General features: G+C 41.3%; 1 protein-coding gene across 1 annotated transcript; it reads left to right on the forward strand.

Annotated features, from left to right (window-relative positions):
- The first annotated feature begins 611 nt into the window (after positions 1-611).
- Positions 612-25,223, forward strand: LOC136443963 (protein amalgam-like). The gene is made up of 8 exons (XM_066441347.1): positions 612-1,243; positions 18,996-19,340; positions 19,681-19,974; positions 20,330-20,611; positions 20,979-21,221; positions 21,710-21,784; positions 22,271-22,453; positions 23,092-25,223. The coding sequence occupies exons 1-8, from the start codon at positions 1,177-1,179 to the stop codon at positions 23,157-23,159; spliced, it is 1,557 nt and encodes a 518-aa protein (XP_066297444.1). The 5' UTR covers positions 612-1,176; the 3' UTR covers positions 23,160-25,223.
- The last annotated feature ends 2,291 nt before the right edge of the window (positions 25,224-27,514 follow it).

Consider the following 27,514-nt stretch of genomic DNA (forward strand, 5'->3'; position numbering starts at 1 on the left):
CAAATGCCAGTATATAAACGACGTTTGGGTATTCCGTCAGCTATGATTAATCCAATCATCCAGGTTATTACATGTTTGCGTTGCAAAACCTTTGTTGGGTCCGTTGTATTATTTGGTGGCCGCCATCTTGAATTGTGACGTCACAGGGTCGCCATACCATTTTATTGGGAGCTAGGGGTGTTTTTTGGGGGTCGCTAGCGTTCTATCTATTTTCAACAAATCGGCACACAACTATCACACATTCAACTCAAATAAAAAGAACAATTCAATACAAATTCATATTTATAAAAAGACCCCGTAATTGCTAAACTAACATAGCAAACCGGAAGTATATGTAGCACAAATACTTAAGTCTCTTTGATTTTCCTCCAAATTTGAGCTGAGTAAGATCTAACAGTTAATCTCTGACCTACTAGAGATTATTGTCTCCAATATATTAAGTAATCCAAAAGAATGGCACGAGGGGTTTTGATAGTTATCCAAATTGGTCAGAATTAGAAACACTTTTGCCTCGTATGTAATGCCCAACAAAATGCGAGAATTTATCCCGTATATCTGTTATAACGAAGCATCATTTCATTCAAACACAGCAGACAGAGTTTTTGACTCGTCCTCTACCATATGGTCCTTAGTCACATCATGTTGGTCTCCGTCTAGCCGCGAAGCTTTTAAATTATTCACCACCGAATGCCGGTCGCGCTTACAGTTAAGGTATTTCACAGACGGGTGATTTCAGGTGTTCTACCAGTGATACTTGTAATATCCCTGCCACTCACAGTGCATGACAGCAATTGCACCGACGGTTCTGCAGTGATCGCTTGGTTCCATTATCTTGGCGCGCTGGCTTCTCAATTATTCAGGTCCATGCCGGGCTGTACGACGTACTTCTGATAGCAAACGTCGTTTCGCGAGAGGACGGTTTGGGCTCGTCCACCCGTGGCGCATCCCTGTAGCGTCTGACAGTTCCCTCGCACTGCGCGCCACAAGAGGAGGACTTCAGAACACAAGGCGCCTCCAGCGAACACGTCGGGAGAAAAACGCATCCCCGCAAGTTTTCGCAGCAGTGGCTTCTCATTCTCTTCATTCGTTGTGCTTGTAGTTTTCACGCGCGTGTATTTGTTGCTGTGTGTGGATGGACCCAGCGGCTTAGGATACAACAAGGGAACGGCGTTCGGTATGGATACGAGAATGAGAACATTTCTGATTGTTACTGTGAGCTGCGTGCTGACTTCTCTTCGCTACGGTAAGGTGTTAAGTTGCAGGGTATTGACGTTTGTGTGGTTGCTACTAGCGTTGTTGTTAATGCGTTCTCTAGATAGAGGGGGCAGTACGATCGACTACACAATTTTACAGAAATGATATTTTTAAGCAGTACTTTCATAGCTAAGGCTGAGCTATTTCAAAGCTTTTTTTTTTCCATGTCAGCAACGATTCTTGAAAGGGCATCCGGTCTTAACTTTGCATGGGTGAATGGCAAATATTTGTGGTTGAGGGTTCGAATCCCATTATTAAATGTGACAACCGGCATTTGAAAACGGCGCTATTCATTTTTCCAATCTAGAAACATTAATAACTGAATCAGATGATACATATAGTTGTGTGTGTGTGGTTGTGTTGCATTGTTTTCTATCTATATTCTGCGGTACAAATTTGGAACACCACCGACCCATCTAGATCGTCGCGAATATGACGCTCTTAGAACTTCAACTCGAAAAACACATGACCAAACAGAGCCGATCAAATGGACTTTTTTTATCACTTTTTCACTATTTTCCTGACGTGATCTGGAACCTAAGATCCAGAAAAACCCGAACGGATCCGGGGCCGTATATTTCTTGGCAGGCTAATAGGCATCCAAATATTGGAACTCAAGGTACCACTTGCATACTTGACTTGTGTAAGTACGTACTAACACAAGTTGTGCGAGTCCCAGTATTTGGATACGCATTAGCCTGCCGAGAAATATACGGCCCCGAATCTGTTCGGATTCTTTCGGATCTTAGATTCCGGATCACGTCAGGATACGTCAGGATCCGAGGCCATTTTGTGCAGTGGTAGATTTATCATTTCGGCGAATTTCGGAGAAAAGTTAATACCCAGAACTGATATATCAGATGTCTGTTCCCCTAAGTCTCGTCCGATTTCACGGCACACTGCCCGACACCGCGCATCGCAGGTGGAATATTTCACAATCAATAGAATTCTCACGCTCCGAAGACGGTACAAATCACGGAGAAGAACTGGCTTTCCCTTCGCCACCTGCCACATCATAGTCCAACACCCGAGCTGCATCTACAACCGTCCTTTCGTAAGGCCATGTTGATTTGATTATGTGGATGACATCCGCGCGCGCATCAATTTTCGTCCGTTTCAAAAAAAGAAGAAAAAAACACGCTCCGAGGACGGTACAAATCACAGAGAGGAACTGGCTTTCCCTTCGCCACCTGCCTCATCATAGTCCAACACCCGAGCTGCATCTACAGTCGTCTTCTCGCAAGGCCATGTTGATTTGATTATGTGGATGACATCCGCGCGCATCAATTTTCGTCCGTTTGAAAAGAAACAAGAGCTTTTAAAAAAAGCTGGCGTTTCGGCTACGTTTATGAGTGTGAATTGTCTTTTCCCTTTACTTGAAGTAAAATCTGCCAGAGGAAGTCACTCAAGGGCTGTTCAGTCTATAAGAAAAATTGTCATTTTGGGAAATGAGTACTGTTTTAATAGAGAAAGGCAGATTGGGGAAAGCAATTTTGAAGTTACGTCACTTAACTTAAGTGCTTTTGAAAAAGCTGGTCTTGGCCTACAACTTGTACTTATTTGTAAAATGTACAATAGGCTCATTATAAAAGCTATCAATGTAATTATGTACATGGCACGCAATAAAACATAAAATTTGAAAAAGCACCATTGAATCATCAGCACTATGGTAATTAAGTGAAATAGAAGTTCATAACAGCTAAGGTTCTATCTAAAATGACTACCAAATGTCAAACAAATCAACAGCTACCTCATCCGTATTATTCTGGTTTCCGCATTTACAACATTTCTTCCTTATTTTCCTGGGTAATTTTGCTAAAATTCATGAAAATTCCCATAGTTTTGTGCCGAGCGGCGCCACTTTCCACGTCCGTGTTGTCTGAATGAAGTCGATACTGAACAATGGAGCATTTGCTACTGTAACAAAGGATCGCTGTTTTGCAAACAACATCAAGAGCCTCTGTTTACATCGGGGATAGAAGTTTAGTGGCGAGTGTTTTGCAAGAATCATCTTACCGCGCATAGGAGCCGCTGCACGGTATTTTCCATTACAATGAACAGAAAAATTCGAATGCCGGGTTTGGAATCTATGAAGTCCTGTTCATAAGACAAAGGCCTTGTATATATTAAATGAATATTTAAAAATAACAAATATAAAATATTTCTTTATTTATTAATGAAAAAATGATATTCATAAATATGATATTGATAGATTAATATAATATCAATATATATTTTTGATATTCAATATCTAAAAAGAAAAAAAAATCCATGCACGGACACGAACCCGGATCTTTTGGGTCCGAAGTGCTTCGTCTGCCAAATGGGCCAAGCTGCGGTACGTAACACGTCACTCTGTACCTAATGCTATAACCTCACTATATGGTATCATTTATGCCGATTTTTGGTCGTTTTCTTGACGAAATCATTTTTTTTCTTCTGCAATCTTGTGTAATAGATGTAATATGGTCATTTTTCAGGATATCAAAGTCCGAAACCACAATGCAATGATATTTCCGAACAGTTGTAGCAGTTACATGCGGTCGCCCTCCTGTGTGTCATGCAAATGTAGCCTGCCTGCCTTTTCGTGCTCCCTTGCCATATAAGGCAACGGCTATACAAGGATTTGGGAACGTATTGCCATATAAGGTCTTATTGTGTGCGACACAGTGTTGAACCAAGCTTCCTTGCTTCCTGCCTGCCTGCAAGGCAAAAGCCAGGACATTGCGTTCCGGCGCGAAGGCGCCGAAACGCAAAAAATTACTAAACTGTAAGTATCGTTCAAAGCAGCCACAAAATGAGCAAAGATATGCTGTAAATTGCACCCAAAAACAAGATAGGAAAAGCCTATACTAATGTTGTAGAATGTCAGAGTCAATTCCAAAGTCTAAGAAGATGCTGTGAAAGGACGAAATCATGATCCAGCTCTTAGGCTCTCGGACAGACACATGTACCTATCCTATGATGACATTTTGCCACAGCCCCCTAGCCAACGGAGTCTTTATATCTCTGGGGGCTTTGGAAAAATGTAATGGGGGGGGGGGGGTAGTTCTGAAGCGGAGAAGCTGGCCTGTGCAAGCCCTTGAAACAGTCAAGTTGGCATAAAGTGCCGTATGGGGTAGCCACGTTTTAGCGTATCGTTAATAAAACTAAATAGACTGGAACAAAGTGTAGTTGGTTTCATTTTATTAGGATTGCTACAATGTTATACACGTTGAGCACAGACAGCATTGGTGATTTCGTGCACCGCATATATAACATGTTGGTTACGACATAAAGTATATTTCGTTGTTACCTCCGGGAAGGAGGGTCACTTTCTGAAGGAGGTACTGTTATGGTTGGTCGTGTTCGTGTGCTTGCAGCTATAACTCATGATCCATTTTATGCATTCGTATGTAGTTTTGCATGTCGTCTTATAACATGTGCGAGATTATGCCCTTTTTTACACCATTAAGTTTCTAAGGTAATGTAATATTACAAAACAACACCCCCATCTTGAAGGTATGGTACAGTCCACAGCTGTGTCAGTAAGCATGGGGAGTGGGTCGCAATGGGCTTTTTAGGTAGTCATATCTTGATGATAAACATATTCATTGACACTTTCATATAATGATCACATATTTCTTGTGTAAACAAAGAAATAAGAATATTTGTTTTACAATGTTACACAATGCATTGGTCATTACTGCATAAATTAGTAGTTTTACAACTTCGACATTAAAACCTCAGTTGCCATCTCGGTGCAACACACCCCTCCCCTCCTAAAAAGGAGATGGCTTGATACCTTCTGACATATTAAGGCCAAATTTTGACAGCTGGGAATCTTGTGAATATTCCAAGCGCTTTAGGGATGATACGATACAGTGGGCACAAATTGTTTGGACATAGATGTCACTATACGACCACCGTGGATGATAAATATTAGTACAGAAGAGTTGTACCAATCATTTCGGCTATGTACCGGCTTTCAACGTTTATCTATTGGTTCAGCATGTACATGCCAGGTTTGCCCAACTAGCCGGAGGCTGTTACTAAGGGCCAACCCATGTGCGGTCATAGGACTGTAGGTTTTGGACCATTTCACATCGGGGCATGCCCCTACTCTTTTTCGAAAGGTGTGGTGGGTTCTTTTACGTGCGCGGGGTGTGGATCCCAAACACGGGACCTCCATTTAACGTCCTATCCGAGGGACGTCCCTAACCCTAGATGAGCTAGGTACTCATTTACACCTGAGTGAAGTGAGGAAAGTCGTGTTAAAGCCCCCGTCCCAAATAAGAAATTCAGCTCGGCCGACGCGTGTTGGCGAGCTTCAAATGCACATTTTCGGCCGAAGTACGGCCAACGTCTTGTCGATTACGCGGGCTTCGGGCGATTTCCAGAAATCAAAGCTGATCCAAATATTGGCCTTTTACCAGGTTAGTCAATTCTGACTTCGTCCATGTCCGCAAGAGATGGTACTATCCCATGGGGGATTTTTAAGTTTTTAGTGTTCGATTGACGTCACCTGGAAAATACGGTCCTGGACGTCACCTGGAAAATATTTTCATTGGAAAATACGGTCGACGCTCGGGCGATTTTTAAATTCGATGAGCTTCATGCGATCTACGAATTCGGCTGACGCTCGCATGAATTGTGACGCCGGCTTAAGTGCCTTTCCCAAGGGCACAACGTCGGGGCGCATGTCCAGGCATGTCTGGGGGCAGCCCGGGTTCGAACTCGGCTCCCCTTGTTCGACAGTCGAATGTTCTATCCATTACGCCGCAAGACGCCACAACGTTATCCTAACGATTTAGGGCCCGTAAAGTCATAGCCCGATATATAGGCCGCTGCAATTTCGACTTTTGACAAACGTGGAGCAAAGTTTCTATTTCATGCAACAGTAACTTCTCAGCTATATGTAACTCCCGGAAGGCGACCAAATCGTAACCAATTTTTGAAAGATTTATCTCGGACTTGAATAGAGAAAGACGACTGCTTTCTTTAAGCTGTAGCATCCACTTTCTGGTTTAATGACCTGGTTAAAATCAATGAAACGTTAAGCAATTAAATAGAGAAAGACGACTGATTTTTCAAGCTGCAAAATCTGCATCTGGTCTAGTGAGAGCTGGTTAATATCAACGAATCGTTAACCAATTTCTTAAAGATTTGTCTTGGACTTAAATAGAGAAAAACGACTGCTTTCTTAAAGATGTAAAATCTGTAATCTGGTCTTTTTTTTTACTTTTTTACTTCGGTTTTTTTTACAAACAAGGACGACATGGCACTGCACTCAAGTTTTATGACTTATATTAACAGTGCCACGTACAGATAACAACATACCCATTTTTCAATTTTTTAAGTGAGGAAAGTCGTGATAAGTGCCTTTCCCAAGGGCACAACATCGGTGGCGTCAGGGGGATTCGAACTCGGGACCTCTTGGATCTGAGTCGAACACCCTGCCGTTACGCCACACGACCCCACAACTGGTCTAGTTAACTGGTAGATATCAACAATGAGGTTATAGCTACTTGATATCAACGAATCGTAACTAATTTTTGAAAGTTTATCTTGTACTTAAATTGAAAAAAAGACGACTACTTTTCTAGCTGTAAAATTCCTAATTTTGTCTAGCAAGTTGATTAATATCAACGAATCGTTAACCATTCAATCCATCTACTTGTAAGAGAATCCGGGTCAACACTTACATCAATTTTCGATATTGTGTTCAATTTTATTTCAAAGACTGGAAGATTCGCCTAGTTTAGTTAGATTTTTATTTATTAATTTATTGGTTTGACATGTAAAAGCCGGGGTTGCCCAGCTAGCCGGAGGCTATTACTAAGGGCGAACCCATGTGAAACCGACTGTAGTTTTTTAGACCATCGTACACCGGGGCATGCCCCTATTCTTTTTCGAAAGGTGTGGTGGGTTCTTTTACGTGCGCGGGGTGTGGATTTCCCCAAACATGGGACCTCCATTTAACGTCCTATCCGAGGATCGTTCCTAACCCTAGATGAGCTAGGTACTCATTTACACATGCGTGAAGTGAGGAAAGTCATGTTAAGTGCCTTTCCCAAGGGCACAACGTCGGGACGCATGTTCAGACAAGCAAGGGCAGCCGGGGATCGAACTGGGGTCCCTTGTTTGGCAGTCGAATGTTCCATCCATTACGCCACACAACGCCGTTTAGTTATGTTGGTAAGCCAGTTTGTGTATGTTCTGTTATAATCTTAATTCAGTTCGTTTTGTTATTTCTGTTAATTAGACTAATATGTTACCTTCATAATTATTAATTCCTCTCGCTGTATTACTGTTTTTTTACAAAAGACCTTCATAAACGTATATGCTTCTTGTCTAATGCTCAATAAATGAATGTGAATAAAATTAAAATAAAATAAAATAGATAAGATCAATCTGGAAACGTCAGCTGATCGCACGTAGATAATTATAGGACGTGCCCTTCTGAATGTCAAAAAGGGCACTTCAATTTGTTGAATAGCTTTCTGCTTTTTGTCCCTATTCACTGGACCCATTGGTGTCATTACCAGCGGAAGAGTCGCTTCTGAAAGGGTTTTCTTTCTAAATTGTCATTATCTGACCTGTTTATGGGAAGGGGTCGTCTATAAAGTTCCGTGGTATGAAAAAAGAAGAGGAAAACAAAAAAAAATATCCGTAAGGCTTTCTTTTCTGGCTACGTTCAGTATGCCCACTCACTACACGGAATTTGTTCGTTATAAGCACACTTAAAACATTCATAAAGCATTCGTGAAGTATGCTTTCATACAAGAAAACAAAACCTCCACGCATCTGTAAAGAATGGCTTTATAAAAACCTGTTACGTTTACGCATGTTTTAAAGCAAAACCAAGCAATATTAGGGCCCGAAAATCGGACTTTTGAAAGTTAATTCATTTAGTCATTTCTATACATGATCAGTTCAAACAACACTATCACAATGTATAGCAACATCCATGATGCAAAAAGATGACGTTGTTGTGAATTGAGAACTCACTGAAAATTGTGGCCGGAGTTTTTGTAGGCTCGCGAAACAAAGGGGATCGTACGGCACGATTTTGCACGGTTTTGAAATGCTCATAGTATGAAGTTATTACACAAATGTGCTAAACAGTGTTAGTAAACGTCACTATCATAAATATTTCAGCATTTCTTCTATTTCCATTTTTTTGGCCCTGATATAGCTTTGGTTGCCTTTAAGGCGTTCTTAAACTTAAATATTAGGTTTCGTGCAGTGATTCTACATATTAGAATGAAAATCAACATCTATCTATATATTTGAAGGAAGAGAGGACAAAAAAGAGGAACAGGGAAAGGGGTGGAATAAGAACGTTTAGCAATGGGGTCATAATTGATCTTACTGGGAATTATAACAAGCACAAAAAGCGGGACCCAGCAGTGTCCAGGCTTTGGGCCGGGAGTAGATTTGAATGCATTGAGATTCATGGTGTTAGAACCATGCAGGTGCGTTTAAATCATATCTCCGGAGTACAGCCCAGAAAACACGGCCAAGCCATTTCCGCCTCCGCCGCAAGCCATTCCTCTTCCTCTGATGTTCTATATTTGTTTTACGTCCGACTGAAAAGAACACGTCACGAATGAAAAATGACCGGCAGAAATTCTATGTATGCCGTTGACTTTACTAGGCTGTGAGGCGGGTACTTTGGGTTTACGCGCACCTTAATAGAAATATGCATATAGCGGTATAATACACGTGTAGGATTGTCCCGGAGCCTTACCAATGGGTATTGCATGGCTAAACAGCCGTCGTCTGAGCGAGAGTCTTCTGAGAAATAACTACAGCCCTTAGAATATCCATTTCAAAAAAATTAACCATAAAACAACAAATTATAGCCTTCTATATGTGCCAGAACTACATGTATATTTCATTTTCCATTGAAAGATCTCATTTGATTCAATTTTGCCTTTTTTTCATCACGCCATATTGTTGAAAAGAAACTGGTCTAGAAAAAGGACATCGGTGCCCCCGAGAGCTTTGGTCCGTCGGTTTCGATGCTTCGTTTATAGGTGAATGACCTTTCAACGTTCTTACATAAATCTACTAGAGAGCACTACTTGACAGACCGCTGTCGTTACAAGATGACATTGTACAAGATAAGATCATCGATCAGTGGCGTGGTTTTCTTAAAGACCTAATCTCTAAAGGATCGTGGGAAAATTATAATCTCTACAAGTACAAGCAGACTGAAAATTCCAACGTGTAAATCTATAGCGGCAAATTATCATCCCTATTTGATCAACTTGCTACTTTTACATTTTTCAGCACCTCAGGAAGTTTGTTAGAGACAATATTATAAAAATAACTGATCAAAGAATGTAGTCAGACCTCAGAGAGGCTGGTAGGGTCAATGAAATTACTTAAGAAAGTGGTCCGACTATCAAGTAATGAATGATCTTAATTTGACTTTGGGCACGAATCGCATACTTTTTCCATTTTATTATCTTGGCTTTTCCCTTCGTCGGTGGAAATAAACTATTTTCCAAACAGAGTTTTCGGTCGAGTGGGGTAGGAGTGTCCGGGATTTTTTAAAGTTCCTTTTCCTTCACCTCTGCGAGATAACGGGACGCATCAATTCATTTAAATCTAATCACTTTGACACATAAGGCCGTTTTGTAAGTAAGTGCTTCATGTAAGTCTGCCAAGGGAGTCTAGTGTTTCTGCCCTCGCACCACGGGTGTTTCCGTTCAGAGGTGAAGGAAAAGGAACGTAAAATCCCGGACACTCGTACCCCACTCGACCGAAACCTCTGCTTGGAGAATAGAAATAAACAGCTCTGAGAGTTTTCCCCCACTGCGAAGTTTAGGCTTGGTTGACTCTCCGTAGGAAGCATATGGCGGGGCGGGGCCGGGAGACAATGTCATTTCTCAGCGTGTGTTTGCTCCGATGCTTCCCTGTACCGCCGCCGCCGTCTCTAGTGACTTCACAGACGTCGTAAATATAAATGTGCCGTTTGAAGAACCGTCTGTCCCAAGGATGGTTCTGTCTCCCGCTAATGGATAGGCAAGATCATTCGTTAACGACAAAAAAGGACGCAGGTTCTAATACAAAAGAAGGACCATAATTTTGCACTACACTGAGGAGGTTAAATCTATTTATCTGCACCGAATCTTCTAGTGTTTATTTAGCACACGTGAAACATTCAGTACGTAAAGCGTACTATCATTAAAACTTAACCTTTACGCATATTTAAAGGTATGCTTAAAGGTTGGATTTCGTGCAGAGTAGAAGCTATCTGTGGCTAGTCTCCAAGCAGATGTGAGGAGAAAATCTTTTTGTTTTCTACTTTGAGATTTACCGTTGGCCCTAACCTAAATCGTGAACTTATTTTAGTTGACGATTACGCCGTTACGGGTTTGTTTGTTTGTATTGCATACCCGGTAAACCGCATCAAGGCGTAACACACCAGGTTTGTACTAAAGAGTACAAGCTGCATATCCGGACAGATTTATATAATCTACACACACCGGGAAGGACCCCTACTCTTGTCGATAAGTGTGTTGGGTTTTTTAACGTGCTTGAGTTGTGGCTCTCCTCAAACACGGGACCTCCATTTAACGTCTTATCTGAGGGACGTCCCTGACCGAAACTAGGTACTCATTTTCACCTGAGTAAAGTAGGGAAAGTCGTGTAAAGTGCCTTTCCCAAGGGCACAACGTTAACGGGACAAATCAGGGAACCCCGGATTCGAACCCGGTTGCAAATTCCACGGTGTGATGTCAGATCTCAAGTGTTAAAGGAACTAGGCTATGAATTTAGATTCTGGAGCGGTTGATGTCAATACAAGCCTAATTCTGATTCATTGATAATATAGTCAGACTGTTTTAATGGACGCAAAGACAGCATTTTTTTATTATCTTCTCAATCTCTCGTTAAACGACTGCAATTGGCAGCATGGTTAATGAGCTGAAATAGATGAACCATGATTCTACCAGATCGATGTCTCAACGCACGGCTCATTCATTTAATTATGTTAAACTTGTGAGGTTTCACAGACGGGAACTCACTGTTTTGAATTAATACTCACTGTTTTAATAGTAATAGTAACCAAGTCAAAGCCTTTAATTTTCGTTGTAATAATAAGTTTATTGCAAGTTCTTGCCCGAGGGTTAAATGCAAGTAACATATAAAAGGACGGACAAACAATCCTCCAATGATTGTAAAATCCCATTGTCATCCCATACTACTACACCATATTGTATAAGATTGATTGATTAGCCTAATAGAATGTTATTCTATAATGTACCAGTGGATGCCATACTTTGTACCTTGTACAATTGTTGTGCAATAAAATTATTATTATCATTATTGTCATAAAAAAGGACGGACAGACAATGAAGAAGACTAGTGTACTACTCTAGTCTAAACACTAAAAATTGAAAATTCTGATTTATCGGGTTTAACGGCTTTTCTGAAAGACGAAGAATATCTCTTCTGTAATGTGTGGTTTCTCTGGTGTTAAGAGGAGAATAGTTTTCTTTTTGTCTGTAGTTTAAACGTGGAAAAAGTAGGATGAAATTGGTTGCCTCTTTTTAAATAAAACAATGTTTTTATTGGTCAGACATTACGCGCATGCGCAATGGCAGCCTTTCTAGCGCTGAATTGATGCAGGGTTTACACGTTGCACATAATACACAACATATACATATCTCATCCACAGTTGCATTTTTGTGGAACTGTAGCAAGGGTCTTGGCTGCTGCCATTCAGCGCCACCAGGTGACCTCTATATGCCATTCCCCAACCGAAGTCAGGTACCCATTTACACGCGGGTTGAGTGAGGAAAGTCGTGTAAAGTGCCTTTCCCAAGGGCACAAGATCGGTGACATGACAGGATTCGAAGTCGGGACCTCTTGGTTCTTAGCCGAACGCTCTGCCGTCAGACGACCCCACGACAAATCTGCTTTCTCTCGGAATTGCAGAAGTGGCATGTATTCAACAATACCATCTTTCAAGTACCTGACAGAGTGTATATTTTAAACGCGAATTTTTGTTTCTATCTGGGTTTAAGAACATTGCTAAGCGCCGTGATATCTGGCTTTCGAAACTAGCTACATCGCAGAATCTCATACCACTCCGCTAGATAGCCTAGCCAATACTTTCAAGAGCACGCTCACTTCGCCAGGACCTTATCATAAAGGCGACAACCTGATATCATTTTTCGTTCCAGCGATGACTCCTGGAGGAATATACGCAATCAAGGTTTTGGTGCAAAGGCTCAGCCAGGTGCTCTAATAAGGGCACAGCAGAACAAGAAACTTTAACGACGCTCTTGGCAGAAAAATTGAGGTCGTCCTTTAGCGTTCTAAATCATATTTTTCTATGTAATGTTTTCAACTGATGAAAGACTCGTTCTAGGACAGCTGGGGCTGTTGCTGTAGCAGTCGTTATAGAAAGATGAAAGCCGTTTGTGTGTCTGTTTTTGGAGACTATTTTGCTTTAGATATTTCACTCCTACGGCGGCAATATCATATCCAAATCGAAGTCATCTTTGTCGTATCTTTATAATATTCACTCAGTAGTTTATGTTTTAGTTGCTGTAATTTCATTATTACCTTACAAGGCTATATTTTCGTCAGTTTTCGTGTGTGTGTCCTTCCGTCTGTAAACGCTGTAGCTAAAAAGAATACCTAGATGGATTGTTTTGATAACTGATGCATGGGCAGGACTTCTTGAGAAGTGAATGATTAGACTTTTTCTAGCGACTCTCTATGGTACTGCAGCGGAACACCCGTTTTGGTATCTCGTGTTCTGGACATGCTATGCTCATGATTTGTCGTGGCAGATATCACTTGTTTTATTCTATTTCATGGACTCCTGGCAGGAAGGATAATGATGTAACGCTAATGGAGATTTATATAAACCAACCGAGCCAAGGTTTGCTCCGTATAGTTCGAACAATGGCAAAAGAAATTGCCAAAAGTTCCTTTTTGTTACCAATTGAAGTCTTATGCTATTGTTTTATTGTTTATTGTTTCGCATATGTACAAGTATCTTAAAACAAAGCAATACAGGGCAAAAAATATGCAGGGGGGGCAGAAGCCTAGGTGGCTTTTCGTGGGCCTCCCCTCGAAACTTAACAATAGGAATCATATTATAGATTGTACATAACTCAAAACTAGACAAAATGAACGATAGAGAATAAGTTAAACTTATATCATAAATCTTGATAGATGAACAGATACGAGGAAATACAAAATGAAATTTAAGGTATTAAACATAATAAGGTCAATGCTAATCATAATTAAGAAATTATGAAGAAATAGATCAAAAATCAAAAATAAATATCAATCATCAAATACTGATAATCAAATATCAAAGGAAAAGGGAAAAATAAATGTTATATACATTGATGAAGGTTAGACTCTAGATAATAATATCGCAATAAAAAACAGTTACTCAAGCAGCTGGAAGAAATGAAAGTCTTTGACTGTTTCAAAAATTTTATCCAGTTGCTTGAGTAACTGTTTATGGCGTGATGTAGAAATACATTGATGGTTGACGACGTTGGGCCCGATGCAGATATTCAGTTGAGAAATTAACATGCTCAATAATTCCCCTTTATTGCAGTTTTGTTCCATTTGGACAAAACCAGCCGCATAACGCGGACGATAAAGGTCCCTAATGTCCCGTACACTAACCATAAAAAAGAACCCATATCGCTGGTGCCCCCGGCGCAGATGTACCAGCGAAACGCCAGATTGCTCATCGCTGATAACGCTCCTGTTGTTGGGGTCCTTTCATCTGTGGCGGGGCACGCTTCTCCGAGTGGAGGCAATTTGCCGCGGCTTTACGATCCAACTCCCTCAGGGAACAAGCCTCACACAGATTGAAGCCCCAATCTTGTTACGGCTTGCGCCGGGATTGGGGCGATGTCTTCACGTCATGGAGACAGGTCGAGGAGAGGCAATTGAAAGGCCCGCTGTGATGTATGTTGACCAGCCGGGATTTGGGACGTCTCATCGCTAAGACGTGTGGACAGAGTTCGCGTGACCCTCTTTAGTTCTCAGTGCAAATCAGAACCAGGAGCGCGGAGCGACATGTAGGTAGAAATAGAGGCGTGCTAGTACTGTAAAAGTGGGAATCTTCGCGGTTTTCGTGGTGAACTATTATGTATGTATACTATACAAACTTACAGTACTAAATAGAAATACTCTTTGTACACAATCAAGTGTTTTATTGAATGAATGAATGAATGAATGGAATACCTTTATTGCACGTTTATGCTCTGAAATATGGTTACAGTGATAACAAAAATGTGATATCTAACTACATCTAAATACTAATTAATACCGCTATGTACATGTTCAATTTCTTCTCGCCTCTTAAGGCAATTGTAGATGAATGAGCATACAGGGTTTATAAAATATGGCTTGTCTAGTTTCATAAGGAATACAATTATTTATTCAATTGGCGTTTCGATGACTGTCACCTTCCTCGTGGTGATTCTGCCTGATTCATTGTGCACTGCAGCTATAGGTGTCGCTGCTTACAGATGCGGTCCCAAAAGTCCTGTAGTACTCTATACAAATCAATGACGGTTGATCACGCCAGCACTGTTACGACTGCGACTGTTACGTTCGTCTATAGCACCCTGGAACTATGGCATAAGGAAGTCATATAATGTTTATTACGTTGGTGAAAACGGTTTTCTTTGTCTTTTTGTGTGCAAGTTTGTTCCCACTGGCTTGAGTCCAAGGTTGGCCCGTGTGGCATAAAATGGTGTAGTTGGAGGCTAGCAGGATGGGAGACTGGTTTTGCTCGGGTCCAAAGTTCTTGCCGCGGTCTTGGCCCGGGTTCAAATAAAGTCCTACAAGATCGCTGGAAAATGCTTGGACAGAACTAGCTAGGAATTCACAATAAAAATAAATAAGGCCATGTTGAATTGATTACATGGATGACATCCGCGCGCGAATCAACTTTCTTCCGTTTCCAAAAGAAAGAGAAGTTTTCGGTCATACTGTAAATCGTAAATTAAATGCAAAAATACATGCTGTATTTTGAAAAATATTTCGGAAAACGGGTACTAATATCGTAGAATGCCAAAGTCAATTTCAAAGTCAAGGACGTTTCAAAAGAACAAAAAATTAAGAATTTTTATTTTGGTATACCATACTGTGTGTTCAGTTTTTTTTCATCCTTCCTGGCCACGTAGATTTCATAATGAAGGCAACTTTATTTTGTGCCAAACCTTTTTTTTTTTTATTCGCACGCTCGCATCAGTTTTGAGGTCCCCAGATGATCTCATCCATATAACCAAATCAACATGGCCTAGAACAAGAAAATTCACAAAAATGATTTCAAGGAGGTATGAGGTTTTCAATTTCGTGTTGTTTCTTTCAATGGCGCCACAATTCCGTGCGTGTTGTGTGCCGTATGTGACCTTGCCGTGAAACAACCTCTCGCGAGGGCAGGCTCCCACAGGAAATTTTCTACCCCACAGCAAAAAGCAATTTCCTCCATATGGCGACGTTTTTGTAATTTTCCGGCTGTGAAACAGTTAAAGGCGTGATGCCAACCCCGGGGAAAAAATAAAACCTTATTACATAACATGAAATACAACACAATTTAGACACTAATGTGCATGTTAGTGATACAAATGTGTGTAAAGCATATTAAATGTAACTTTTGAAACAAATATATGCTTCAATGTTGATATATTTTGTGTTGTTTTGCATATGGCATAACTGGAGCAATATATGTGTAATTAGATAAGTGTATGATAGATATCAGAAATCATAAAAGTTCCGTTGATAATTTCATTACATTCGTAGGTCATTGGAATATAATGGTGTTGTCACATAACCTACTTAAAATGCACCTTTCTGACGTTCAGGTAACTTCTCAGCTACCATTCTTAAGGGCCTGTGGTTTTATCTAAACGTTAGCCAGGTACATTTCTTCTATGTTGTGTCACAAGAGCGCTTATTACCTCCGTGTAAAACGGAGGTATTGTTTTCAGTCTGTATGTCCGTTTGTCTGTTTGTTCTGGTGTGTGTCTGTAGTTAGCCCGGGTCCAAAATTTCTTCCCGCACCGAGAGTTGGCCCAAGGGCAAATTTGCTCCGCAGGTATGGGGGACATGAATGCTGATTATGTTATATTTTGTATAATCGTTTATTGGTCAGAAATTACCAGTGCAATGGCAGCCAGTGCTGAATTGCTGCAGGGTTTACAATCACATAATACACAACAGATATATATTTGCTTTGTGGAACTGTCGCAAGGATCTAGGCGGCTGCCATTCGGCGCCACCAGGTGACCTCAATACGACCTTCACCAACCAAAATCAGATACCCATTCAGACCTGGGTGGAGTGAGGAAAGTCGTGTAAAGTGCCTTTTCCAAGGGCACAACATCGGGGCATATCGGGGTTTCGAACCCGGGACCTCTCGGTTCTGGGTGAAAGACCCTACCGATGGCGCCACACGATTCCACAAGAAATTTATTTTGGCAAGAAATGTATGATATACAAACTCTAAATATTTCATATGTAGGTATGAGATCTTTAGTTCCTTGTGTTCCCTATTTGATAAAACCTTTGATGAATCTCAGGATTTAGCTGGATACAGTTCTAAAGCTTCAGAAAGAAACTTGCGCCGAGGAAAGTAAACGTGATTTATTTTTCCATAGAAAATGGCATACTATAAGCTAAGAGATAAATTACCCGTCTCTCATTACTAAATCATGCCGCTAAATAAGTACATTTTAAATAAAAGAAGGAACGAGGTAGCGTTTTGTCATTTGCTTAATATGAATTTAGTATTGTATATATGAAGCATTATGCACATCATAGACATAAATCGTTTCATAGAAACAATACAATCAGAAAGTTCTAATCCGTAAATCCTAAAAATCAAACGGCCATCTAGTGAACTAGGTCATCTCTGATGACCTTCAAACAGATGCTCTAGATGTCTAGAGGTTATATCTAATCTAATTCGCCAAATGACAGTTACTCATTGACAAGCAACTGGATGAAATTTTGAAACAGTCAGACGTTGCAGACCGCAGTTTGTCGTCAGTGACTAAAGGGAAGAACCAGGTTTTGTACCATAGCTCTTGTTATGGATATGTTAAAACAATTTAGGGCAGTTCATAGTCAAGGCAAGGTTGTATGCTAATAAGTGCCGTCAGATACCGTCCAAAACGTCTGACTGTTTCATCAACGTTGTATATAGTTGTTACCTCTTAGAAGAAGGTTAACCTCCGAAGGGGTACTGTTTTTGGTTGTATATGTGTGTTAGCAGCTAAAACTCAAGATCCTTTTGACAAATTTATATGGAGTATGGTATGTAGGTAGATATGGAGGTCCCGAAAAAAACGATTTTGGGCCCTCTACAAGTATATTCAGGTACTGCAGCATTACAGGCCGACACCCCCTTCCTGAAGGTAGCGTGGTATAGTCCATAGACAGCTGGTCAGCCTGACAACTTATGGGAGGGAGATAGCTGGGATTGGTTAAGGGGAGAAGAGAAATTGAAATTCACCAAAAAAAGCTTGAAATTCAGAAGAAATATTATTTTGCAGTGGTATATGATTTTCGATTAATTGTTATCTACGGCTTTGACTTTCCATAGATGCAGAAAGTATTTTGACCTACGGAATAAGTAGGCGTAAGTAACCATGTAATTTTCCCTCGCCGAATACTTCTGTTTTCAATTAGATTAACATTACCGCACCATCTGTGTGTTAGTGCACTCCAGACCGTGCCTTGTAATTATCAACATCTCCAAAGTGTACGTCGTAACACTGCGCACATTAATGCATAATTCGATAATGTCATAAATTAAGAGCATAATTTAATATCTTTTCCATCTATCTCTATGCATTATCCGTGGTGAATTTCGAGCGCTCCATTATTGAGGCCCGTTATTCCCTCTGTTGTTATGAGTTACGTTGCGATGTCGTGTCGTCTGCATTACGTTAATAAATCAGTCCCATTAGACGGGAGTCCTCATTAGAAACCTGGGTCTGATCTGAAGATAAGACCTCGGTGATCCATCAACTCAGTCCCGCGGGTTTAATGCCTGCATCGCCTGGATATTCGCGAATGCTGATCCACAAGAAAAAGGGCGCTGAGCAGGTAGATTTACGAATTGTGAAAGCACACACCACACAGGAGATACTAATGAATAGTTTTGGATAAGCAGTACACTGGCTTCCAAGTTTACCAGAGGTTGAGATTTCTTACTAGGAGGCTAAGATGTATGGTACTTGACTTTGACCATGACACAATTTTCTTGTGTGTCATAAAACATCTTTGAAAAACCAATATCGATGTTCCCCCGGGGATCTCGGGAACTATCTGACTAACTGTTTGATATCTTAAAAAAGGATAAAATCAATATATCCATCCCTGAGTAAGTCAATTACGTCAGGCCGAACAACAGACAGACAGATGGACAGTCAGTCAGTCAGTCAGTCAGTCAGTCAGTCAGTCAGTCGCCAGTCAGTCAGTCAGTCAATCAATCAGTCAGTCAGTCAGTCAGTCGGTGAGTCAGTTTTTCATTCATTCATTCATTCATTCAGTCAGTTAGTCAGTCGGTCAGTTAGTTTTTCAGTCAGTCAGTCATTCAGTCGGCCAGTCAGAGAGTCTATCTCGCAGGTATACTACTCTATGTACTCTAGTCACCACGTCGTCTCATTTTGGAGTATGTCTTCTCTATCACCACATAGAAGTTGCTCTCGTCTGTCCATTCCTTACATTATCCACGTTTTATATCCTAGCAGGTGTTTCCGGTCAATCATCTATCGGCCTCACCCTTCCTAAAAGCGTCAACACCATCGTGGGAGACCCGGTGACCCTTCCTGCAACGTTTCAGACTAGCAGGCGTATCATTTCTGTGTCTTGGGTAAAAGTCAAGACAGAAACCAAGCGGACCTCGGTGCTTTCTTACTATCCTTTACTCGGGTCGTCCGAAGCTCATGGCTCCTACGAGGGAAGGGCGGAGCTTGTTGGAAGAGCGTCGCTGAAACTTAGTCGGACAGAAGTTGGAGATGAGGGAACATACGTGTTATCTATTGTAGTGCAAGGGCTGGGGACAGAGGAAGGCGCTGTAAAGTTAAATCTTCTAGGTGAGTTTTTTTATTCCTATTGTATTATCAATCAATTGAATGTTTGCCGCAATATGAAGTTCAATAATGAATGAGCGGCAAGTGTGCAGACAGGTCCCTACGTAACTGCGCAGACGAATTGAAGTTGTAAAAGAAGTTGACACAAGTGACAAATTAGAAGAAAGCTGGGTTGAACAGTTCGATCTTGGTATATAATGAGCAATTGTAGCAGGCTACCATGGTTGTAATGAGAGATTTGGAAAAAAAAGCCCCCGAAAATGTCGAAAACTTTTCGTATCTAGCTATATTTAGATATATCATAGCTATATTTTCTTAGTTTGATACTTTATCTTTACTAAAGTACCCCCGAAGGTTACAGTAGGCCCGTCCAATCCATACGTCACTTCCGCCGGAAGAACTGCCACCCTGTCCTGCACAGTTAAGGACGCAAAGCCAAACGTCACTTCCCTCCACTGGGAGAAAAATAGCGTCAAGATCGACAGCGAGAAATTCGACACAAAATATTCGGGCGGAAACCTGCGGTCACCCGACCTAGCCATCCGTCACGTGACCAGGGCCGACGGGGGCCTCTACAAGTGCGTCACAAATCACGTGGTCCGATCAACGAGTGCAACCCTAAAGGTAGAGGTGCTTTGTAAGTGCGGAGTTCCTTATTATCAACCTAGTGCTTTTATAATGTGATTACTATGTCTCTATTAGTCATTGGATCAAAATCGTCAGTCACGTGACTATTGGCCAATCAGAGTCAATAACACAGACAAATCATGGCTCTCAACTGTTTTGATAAATTTGGGGCAATCCAGTTGGCATACCGGTAGCGATTGGAGCGACCTATTATGGTATTTACAACTCTAAAGGCGACTGCTAGCCAACTTGGTTGTTAATATTTGTTTGCATTTCAAAAATCCAGACAAAGGTTTTATGTTTTCTTGTCATATCAAGGATATCGCTTCTTCAACATTGAATAAATAGCAACATTACATTTACAGACGCAGCCACCATTTTGACTGTGTCCGACTCCCTGGCTGCCGTGACGTCAGAGCGCGTCATCCTGCAGTGCGTTGCCGAGGGCAACCCGCCACCGGACATCACGTGGATGAGGAACGGAGTGCGCCTGCGCAGTGTGACGCGCACCGTGTCACATGACACGACCCGCGCAGGCTCAGTGGTGCTGCAGAATGTTCAGATGAACGCTACAGGTACCTACGTGTGTACCGCCAGTAACGGTGTGGGGAAGAGTGACATCAAGTCCTTACAATTGTCGGTCAAAGGTGAGTTCTGAAAATTCTTATAAGGTTCATATTCCATTCATCAGATATAGGTCGATAAAGCTATTTTAATGACATTTGTTTTCACAGATTAGCGCAAAATTCAGAAAATGGGTTGTGTAGGTCCATAAAATACAGGGAAGGCAAAATGAACACACAAGTTAACGACTGAAGGTTTTCCAAATACGAATAGTTTTGCCTCTTACATTACAGACCATACATTTCCAAGGAAGACATAAGAAAGCGCTGTTTAAGTTTTAAAACTACCAAACTACCAAAGCTTATTTCTCTAGTCTCTAGCGACTCTATTATCATTATCAGCATATTTTCTTACGTTTTCCCGAATTCTTCCGACACCATGTCTTCACAGCATTTCGCTCCTCGATGGATGAGAACACCATCGCCATCCTGGTGGGCTCCATTGCCGGCGGGCTCTGGCTCTTCATCTGCCTGGGGCTCACCGTGTACTTCTTCCGACGCCGCCGGGACCGCGCAGAGAAGAAGCGCTTCTCCTTCTACTACAACATGGGCCGCGGGCAGGCCGACGCAGCGGACAGCAAGGCCGGGGAGGAAACCCTGGAGGTGACCAGACACCCCAACCTGCAGACGCCTGGTGAGTTGGACACACGGCAATGGCAAAAGAGCGAACAAGATATACCGCCCCAAAGTCATGACTGTCACAACTTGTTCAGAACAGAAGATATCGAAACCGAAAGCTCTGTCGTAGTGTCAAGGAAAGCTAAATAATTTGTAGATAGGACAAAACCTAACCAACATTCCATGACAAGCCATCCGTAGCTTCTGAATTAATAGTAGTTATGCTAATAAATCACATGCAAACACGTCCAAAAACATACTCTTCTTGGCGAAGGAAAAATAGATGACATAACATCAAAGGAAAAAGGACAAGACCAGGATAAGATCATTCTAGGAGCCTAGACATAAGTAACAAAGAATAAAATGCCTATAAACGAGAATAGTGTGATGACACAAACAGTACTACTGCACGAAAACAACGAAGTGATGATCTCTCTTGACGTAACATACGGGTACGACCTAACGATCTTTTGTGTATTTGACATGGAATACTTTGTGTTTCAGCGAAAACGGTGTCTGTGTCTCAAAAGGGTCCGTACGCAGGGATAGAGACCATCCGGCGGACGACGAAGGGAAAAGGTTTGCATTTATTTTCCTTGAAGATCAAAAAGAGCAAAACCTTTAAGCCCCAAAGCAAAGAACACTTTAAAAGCAAACCGAGTAACGTGGAAGATCACTAAAGCAAGAGATCGACAATTTCATACCTACGTGAAATATTTAGAATTTTTGAAATTTTGTGACAAAATATAACACAATTATGTCCATCGCACGTATTATATGCTTCATTCTCACATACCATTCTTTGGTCCTGATTTCAACAGGAAAAATATTTTCCTGCATGCCTGCCAAGCAAATTTGTACCCCGGCCAACTCATCCTACAAACAAACAAACAAACAAACAAACAAACAAACAAACAAACGAAGATGCAAATAAACAAACACACATACCTAAACCAATACCCCCGTTTTCACGGAGGTAACAAGTCACAAGACTACCTACAACCCGTGTATTCGTAATAAATGAGTGTGCATTTTCAGCTCTAATTTGAAACTCTCCACCTCCAGTGAGAAGATACGCCCAGGTGCTGTACGCCTACCACGCGCAGGAGGAGAACGAACTCTACATGGAGACAGGTGACGTCATCGAGGTGCTGGAGGGGGAAGATGGCGGCTGGTGCCTGGGTTATCTGAAGGGCAGAATAGGCCTGTTCCCCTCCAACTACGTCAAGTTTCTGTCGGCATCCCAAGGTGAGACTTTGATAACCCTAACGACCTGACATTAATGTAATTGTGTAGCCATTAATCACTCTCAATTACAACACAATTGGACCAGAGCTAAACGTTACCCATACATCCAATTCTTCAAGTATACTATCACACCATTTCCGACAAATCATACTTACAATTGTCCAAGCATCCTATTACACCATTTCTGCCAAATCATACTTTCAATTTTCCAAGTATCCTATTACACAGTTTCTGCCAAATTATACTTTTAATTGTCCAAATATCCTATCACTCCATTTCCGGCAAAATCATAATTCAATTTTTCAAGTATCCTACCGCACCACTTCCGCAACACAGGGGACCACTGCAATATTCACACAACTGCTAACGCACACTAAGATAAACAAACAAACAAACAAGCAGACAAGCACGCCAACTGAATCCAATACCCCCGTTTCACAGAGTCGAAAGTAAATGAAAAACAACAGTATGCTTCACCTCGAATATGAATCATATACGAGAAAGATTTTCACCACGAGGAAGTCTGACAGATATAAAGTAATCCTCTGCACGCAATAGGTCAAAACAATTCATCATGCAGAAATGAGAGGCCAATGGGTTGCACTAAAACTGACGACCTGTATCGTTTCCATACTCAGTCTCCGCAGCAAAGATCCGGGAACTTTACTCTGACGCAAGCAAGAAGCAGGGCAAGTCCAGCATCTGAAGTGGACAACCATGATACCATGTTACCATGGTGACGACATCAACACTGGAGTTGTAGGAAGAACTGTAGATGCTGAGGTATCTAAAAAGGGGTGACGATTCAGGACCTAGCTTGGTGTTAACTGTATAGAGAAAGTGTGATAGGCCATACACAGAACGAATGTACATTTACCTCGTAATGGTGTTGTTGTTGTTGTTGTTGTGTACAGCAAAGGTATTTGTGTTCTTTATGTCCGACCACCCTCCTGAAAACAGAGCCCCTATCGCTCGATTCGTTAGGCCGCTCGCGTAGGGGCCCTGCTCTTTAGCCCCGGTACACACGGTTCTGGTGACGTTACTGACAATTGCTCATGGATAATTAATGAGCTACCCTTATTTGGCACAATTTGGCGGTTAATTTGTTCTGAAACTAAAGTAACGATGTGAGACCGGGGCTAAAGAGCAGAGCCCCTGCGCGAGCGAGCTAACGAATCGAGCGATAGGGGCTCTGTTTTCAGGAGGGTGTGTCTGACAATCTTACCAAATTAAGACAGCCGTCCTGTATGGTTGATTGTTCCTGTGACAGTTAATCTTATATATCCTTGTATGTCAAGGGAAAGATAGGACTTCGCGTTGAGGTTTCATAGACAAGAGGTCTTTAATCACCTCAAACCAATATGTTGTAAATAGCCGAAGTAGATGGGCGATACTCACATTAAGGCCATGTTGATTTGATTATATGGATGACATCCCTGGGAACCCCAAACGGATGCGAGCGCGAGCGTGTTTAAAAAACGTTGGGAAAAACGTTGCCTTTATCATGACATCTAAGTGATCAGGAAGGTTGAACAACTGACTAAACATGCAGTATGGTATATATACCGAATAATAGATTCTTCTCTTCTTCTTTAAAGCTTTGACTTTGGAATTTGCTTTGGCACATTATCATCCGTATCCGTGTTTTTTTTCAAATTCACGGGATAAATTTGCAATTTTGAGGCTGCTTTGTACGATTTACATTATGGTCCAAAATGTTTTTTGGGGAGACGGACAAAAATCAATGCGCGCGCGGATGTCATCCATATAATCAAATCAACATGACCTAACTAAAAATCACCGTCAAAAACAGAGCCTCGTCCTCATGACTGTAACGTGAAATCTCGTAGAATCTCGCAGAATCACGGAATCGACGAATGACGTATTTTCATGTATTCAACTTGTCGTTAGCAACTGAACAACCCTCCCCTCGTCAACCTATCGTAAATAAAGTATAACTGTGGTATCCTGTTGGACGTGCCTATAATCATACCGTCCGTAAGGCCTCAGAGATTGTGTAACAAATGATTAACACAATAAGGAGTTTCACAATTCTAAGCACGCATGTGCAGCGAAATGGATAATGGGTAATATATGTCAAAGGTGAAGGCCCCTTAGACATTAACAAAACACGTCTGGACATTGTTATGAAAATCTATACAATGGGTCAGACAAGAACTGTTTACAAGTTATTGACCTTGACCTTTGACATATTACCCACAATGCTTTTCGCTGCGCATGCAAACATAAAAACGTGAACCTCCTTATTCCACTAACACGGTAAATGGAGCAAGCTTAAAAATGTCGCCACCTTTTAGAATCTAAACAACCCCGTGACATTTCTCTGTGACTTTCTGACAAATGTCGTCAATATACGTGATTGTCTGTGACCTAAAGATATGAAATGTTTTGTTGAAAATTGCTTGTAGTTACGGTTCAAATGATATTGTGATATATGGTTCAATATTCAGACGACTCTCTCTTTGTTTGCGTTTGGGTTAATTAAATCTATCTAGGAATGAATAACTGCAGATGAACGATAAGGAAAACATATTACTTCATTTGGTATTCTATGCCGTAAAAGATACTTTGCGCATGACAAGCGTGCATCCCGTGGGATTCTGTTATCAGTAATGTTCATACACAACTAATAATTTACATGCCAACCATGTTGTGGGAAAACATAAATATGAAACGCACGTATCTCTATGTTTGAGACACGTTTTTTAACCTAACCAGTCAGACGAAATAAACTTAGTCAACAAATCAAGTTTACGTGATCGACATTTCGCATACTCTTGTTTTTCCTGGAAGGTTTATGCGGAAATAGGTATTTCAGAAACATTACGATTAGAGCTAAGACTGTTGAAAAGCCAAACTATATCTTTAATAAAATCTTCTGACCTCAACTATACAAAACGTGTCTTGATACGAACGAAGGTAGAAATTAATGCAGATTATGATGCCTTTCTTTTCACAATAAGTGGTTATGAGTGGTATAAGAGGTTTTTGGTGTGGCGTTTTGCATCTATATCTTCATACAAAAGCGCCCTGTCAAGGCCTCTAGAATAATTGGCAGTTTTCAGAGTGACATTCGCGGCACGGGGCATGCACCGTGCCGGCTTCAGCCGACAGATACCGCCTGGGAGCTGTGATGCGATTGTGGGAGAGGTGGTTAAATGGTGCTGAGATGGCAATAATGGTACCCTTTAAAACCCCAGGTCACCACGGCACACGCCAGGGGCAATTACGGGGCCATTTGAAGTACGCCAGGCACGCTAAACGTGAACCAAGGGGAAAGGAAAGTAGCGGGCGCCTACCACCAGCGGTTAAGAAAAGAGCTGAAGCGACAAAAGTGCATTTAGAGGGAGCAAGCGCAAACGTCCTTGGACGGTTTTATCGTTCCATCATCTAATTTGTCTATATAAAGAGGGATTTGAAGCATTCTAATTTCCGATTCACCCCTCTATTATCATTTCTCGGTTACTTAACACCGAAGGCGTACTGAATTATGTGTATCTAAAGCTAGCTCAGCAATTCGAAGACACGTTAATTCTGAAATGTCTATTGGAGTCTATCGTGGTTTACATTAAATCCATGTTTCATTGTAAATGAGAGATTTAGATAATCCACCCAATAACTCTCAATATCTTTGGCCCACTGAGATTACGTTAACTGAACAGTCCTTGCCCTAGGGGTTAACAAATCTTTTGCAAAGAATCGAACGAATTGTGTAAATCTATTTTGACCGGCAAAGTCACCTTGAAAAGTGACCAGAGCGTTCCAAACAACATTAAAGGGATTTCAGGACACCGCAAAAGGGTTATGTTTCGGACGTGTCTTGTTTCATCAATCAGTCAAGACTTACAACTTACAGCGTTTTTAGACACAGTATACCAAATTGTAAATGTAAATGTAACTGTAACTCGACTGGTGACAGTCTCACAGTTACGATCCTGGTTCCAATTAGCTTGTGACTCGGAGACCCTGGTGCAATCCTAGGAAGGGCATCTCGGTTGGGACTGCACCTGTCTTTCGGAAGGGACGTAAAATGGGGCAAGTGTTTGAGGGGGTGGTGCCTCGAGCATGTTAAAGGGGAAGGGCTAGCAACCCCTCCCCATGAAATATACCCTGCTACTTTAACATCAAAGAAACTTGCTGCCCTTTGTGCAACTGGGCACTTCAAGGATCTGAACGAATGAAGGAATGCAACATTGCAGTCAAATCACGTCGTTTCAAAAGTACCAGACAATTCCATCCATGTATGGACGTTTAAACTCAAACAAAATGTTCTGAATGAAGAAGAGAAGTGTACGTATAGATTTCTCCAAGGTGCTGATTCAGCCTTCTGTAATTGCACAACTAACGGGCTACATACAGTGCCAGGTCTTGAAAAGGAAATACATCGAGTTGAAAATTCCGATCAGTCAACAGAAGACCTTCTTTGTTTGTTGTAGTATCTTATTTTATACATAGAGTACAATTTTTATCTCCATCTAATTTGCACAATCAATGGGGAAATGCTATAAATCCACTTCATTGAAGGGTACGACAATTCAGAAATGCAACATATGTAACTGAGAAATAGAGGGACATTCATATATAAAAGTTATGCAAATGGAGATCTTATTTGCATAACCAATGAGAAAATACTGTAATTCCATATTGGTAGATAACTGGAATTTCATACTTGAACATTGACAGTGAACATGGTTGAATATAAATTATGGAAATGAGGGCCTAATTTGCATAATATATTTCTTTGAGATATGAGATCTCTGAACTCTTGTTACTGTTGTGTACCTATAAGCTTTACTTTAAACTCAATGTGTTCGTCGTACCTTCTTCGGAATACAAAAGAACGATTGACGGCCTGAACTTGATTTTCCTTGATTGGACTGAACACGAAGTACTGACTGGGGAATCTACTGGTACTGAATTGCGCATGAAGGACCTCTCAACTCTAACGCCCTTCAGGTAGGTAGGTAGTCAACGTGCTTACGTGTGACGTGTTTTACGTGCGACGTGCACCGTCGGGGTTATACCGCCCCTTGCGGGGTG

Source organism: Branchiostoma lanceolatum, chromosome 10 (genome assembly GCF_035083965.1).
Source record: "Branchiostoma lanceolatum isolate klBraLanc5 chromosome 10, klBraLanc5.hap2, whole genome shotgun sequence".
NCBI classification, from domain to species: Eukaryota; Metazoa; Chordata; class Leptocardii; order Amphioxiformes; family Branchiostomatidae; genus Branchiostoma; species Branchiostoma lanceolatum.

Coding starts and splice junctions, on each gene's coding strand:
- LOC136443963 (XM_066441347.1), top strand. CDS start 1,177: ATGGATACGAGAATGAGAACATTTCTGATTGTTACTGTGAGCTGCGTG. Junction 21,222..21,709: donor CCCCAACCTGCAGACGCCTG/GTGAGTTGGACA, acceptor TTTGTGTTTCAG/CGAAAACGGTGTCTGTGTCT. Junction 22,454..23,091: donor GTTTCTGTCGGCATCCCAAG/GTGAGACTTTGA, acceptor TTCCATACTCAG/TCTCCGCAGCAAAGATCCGG.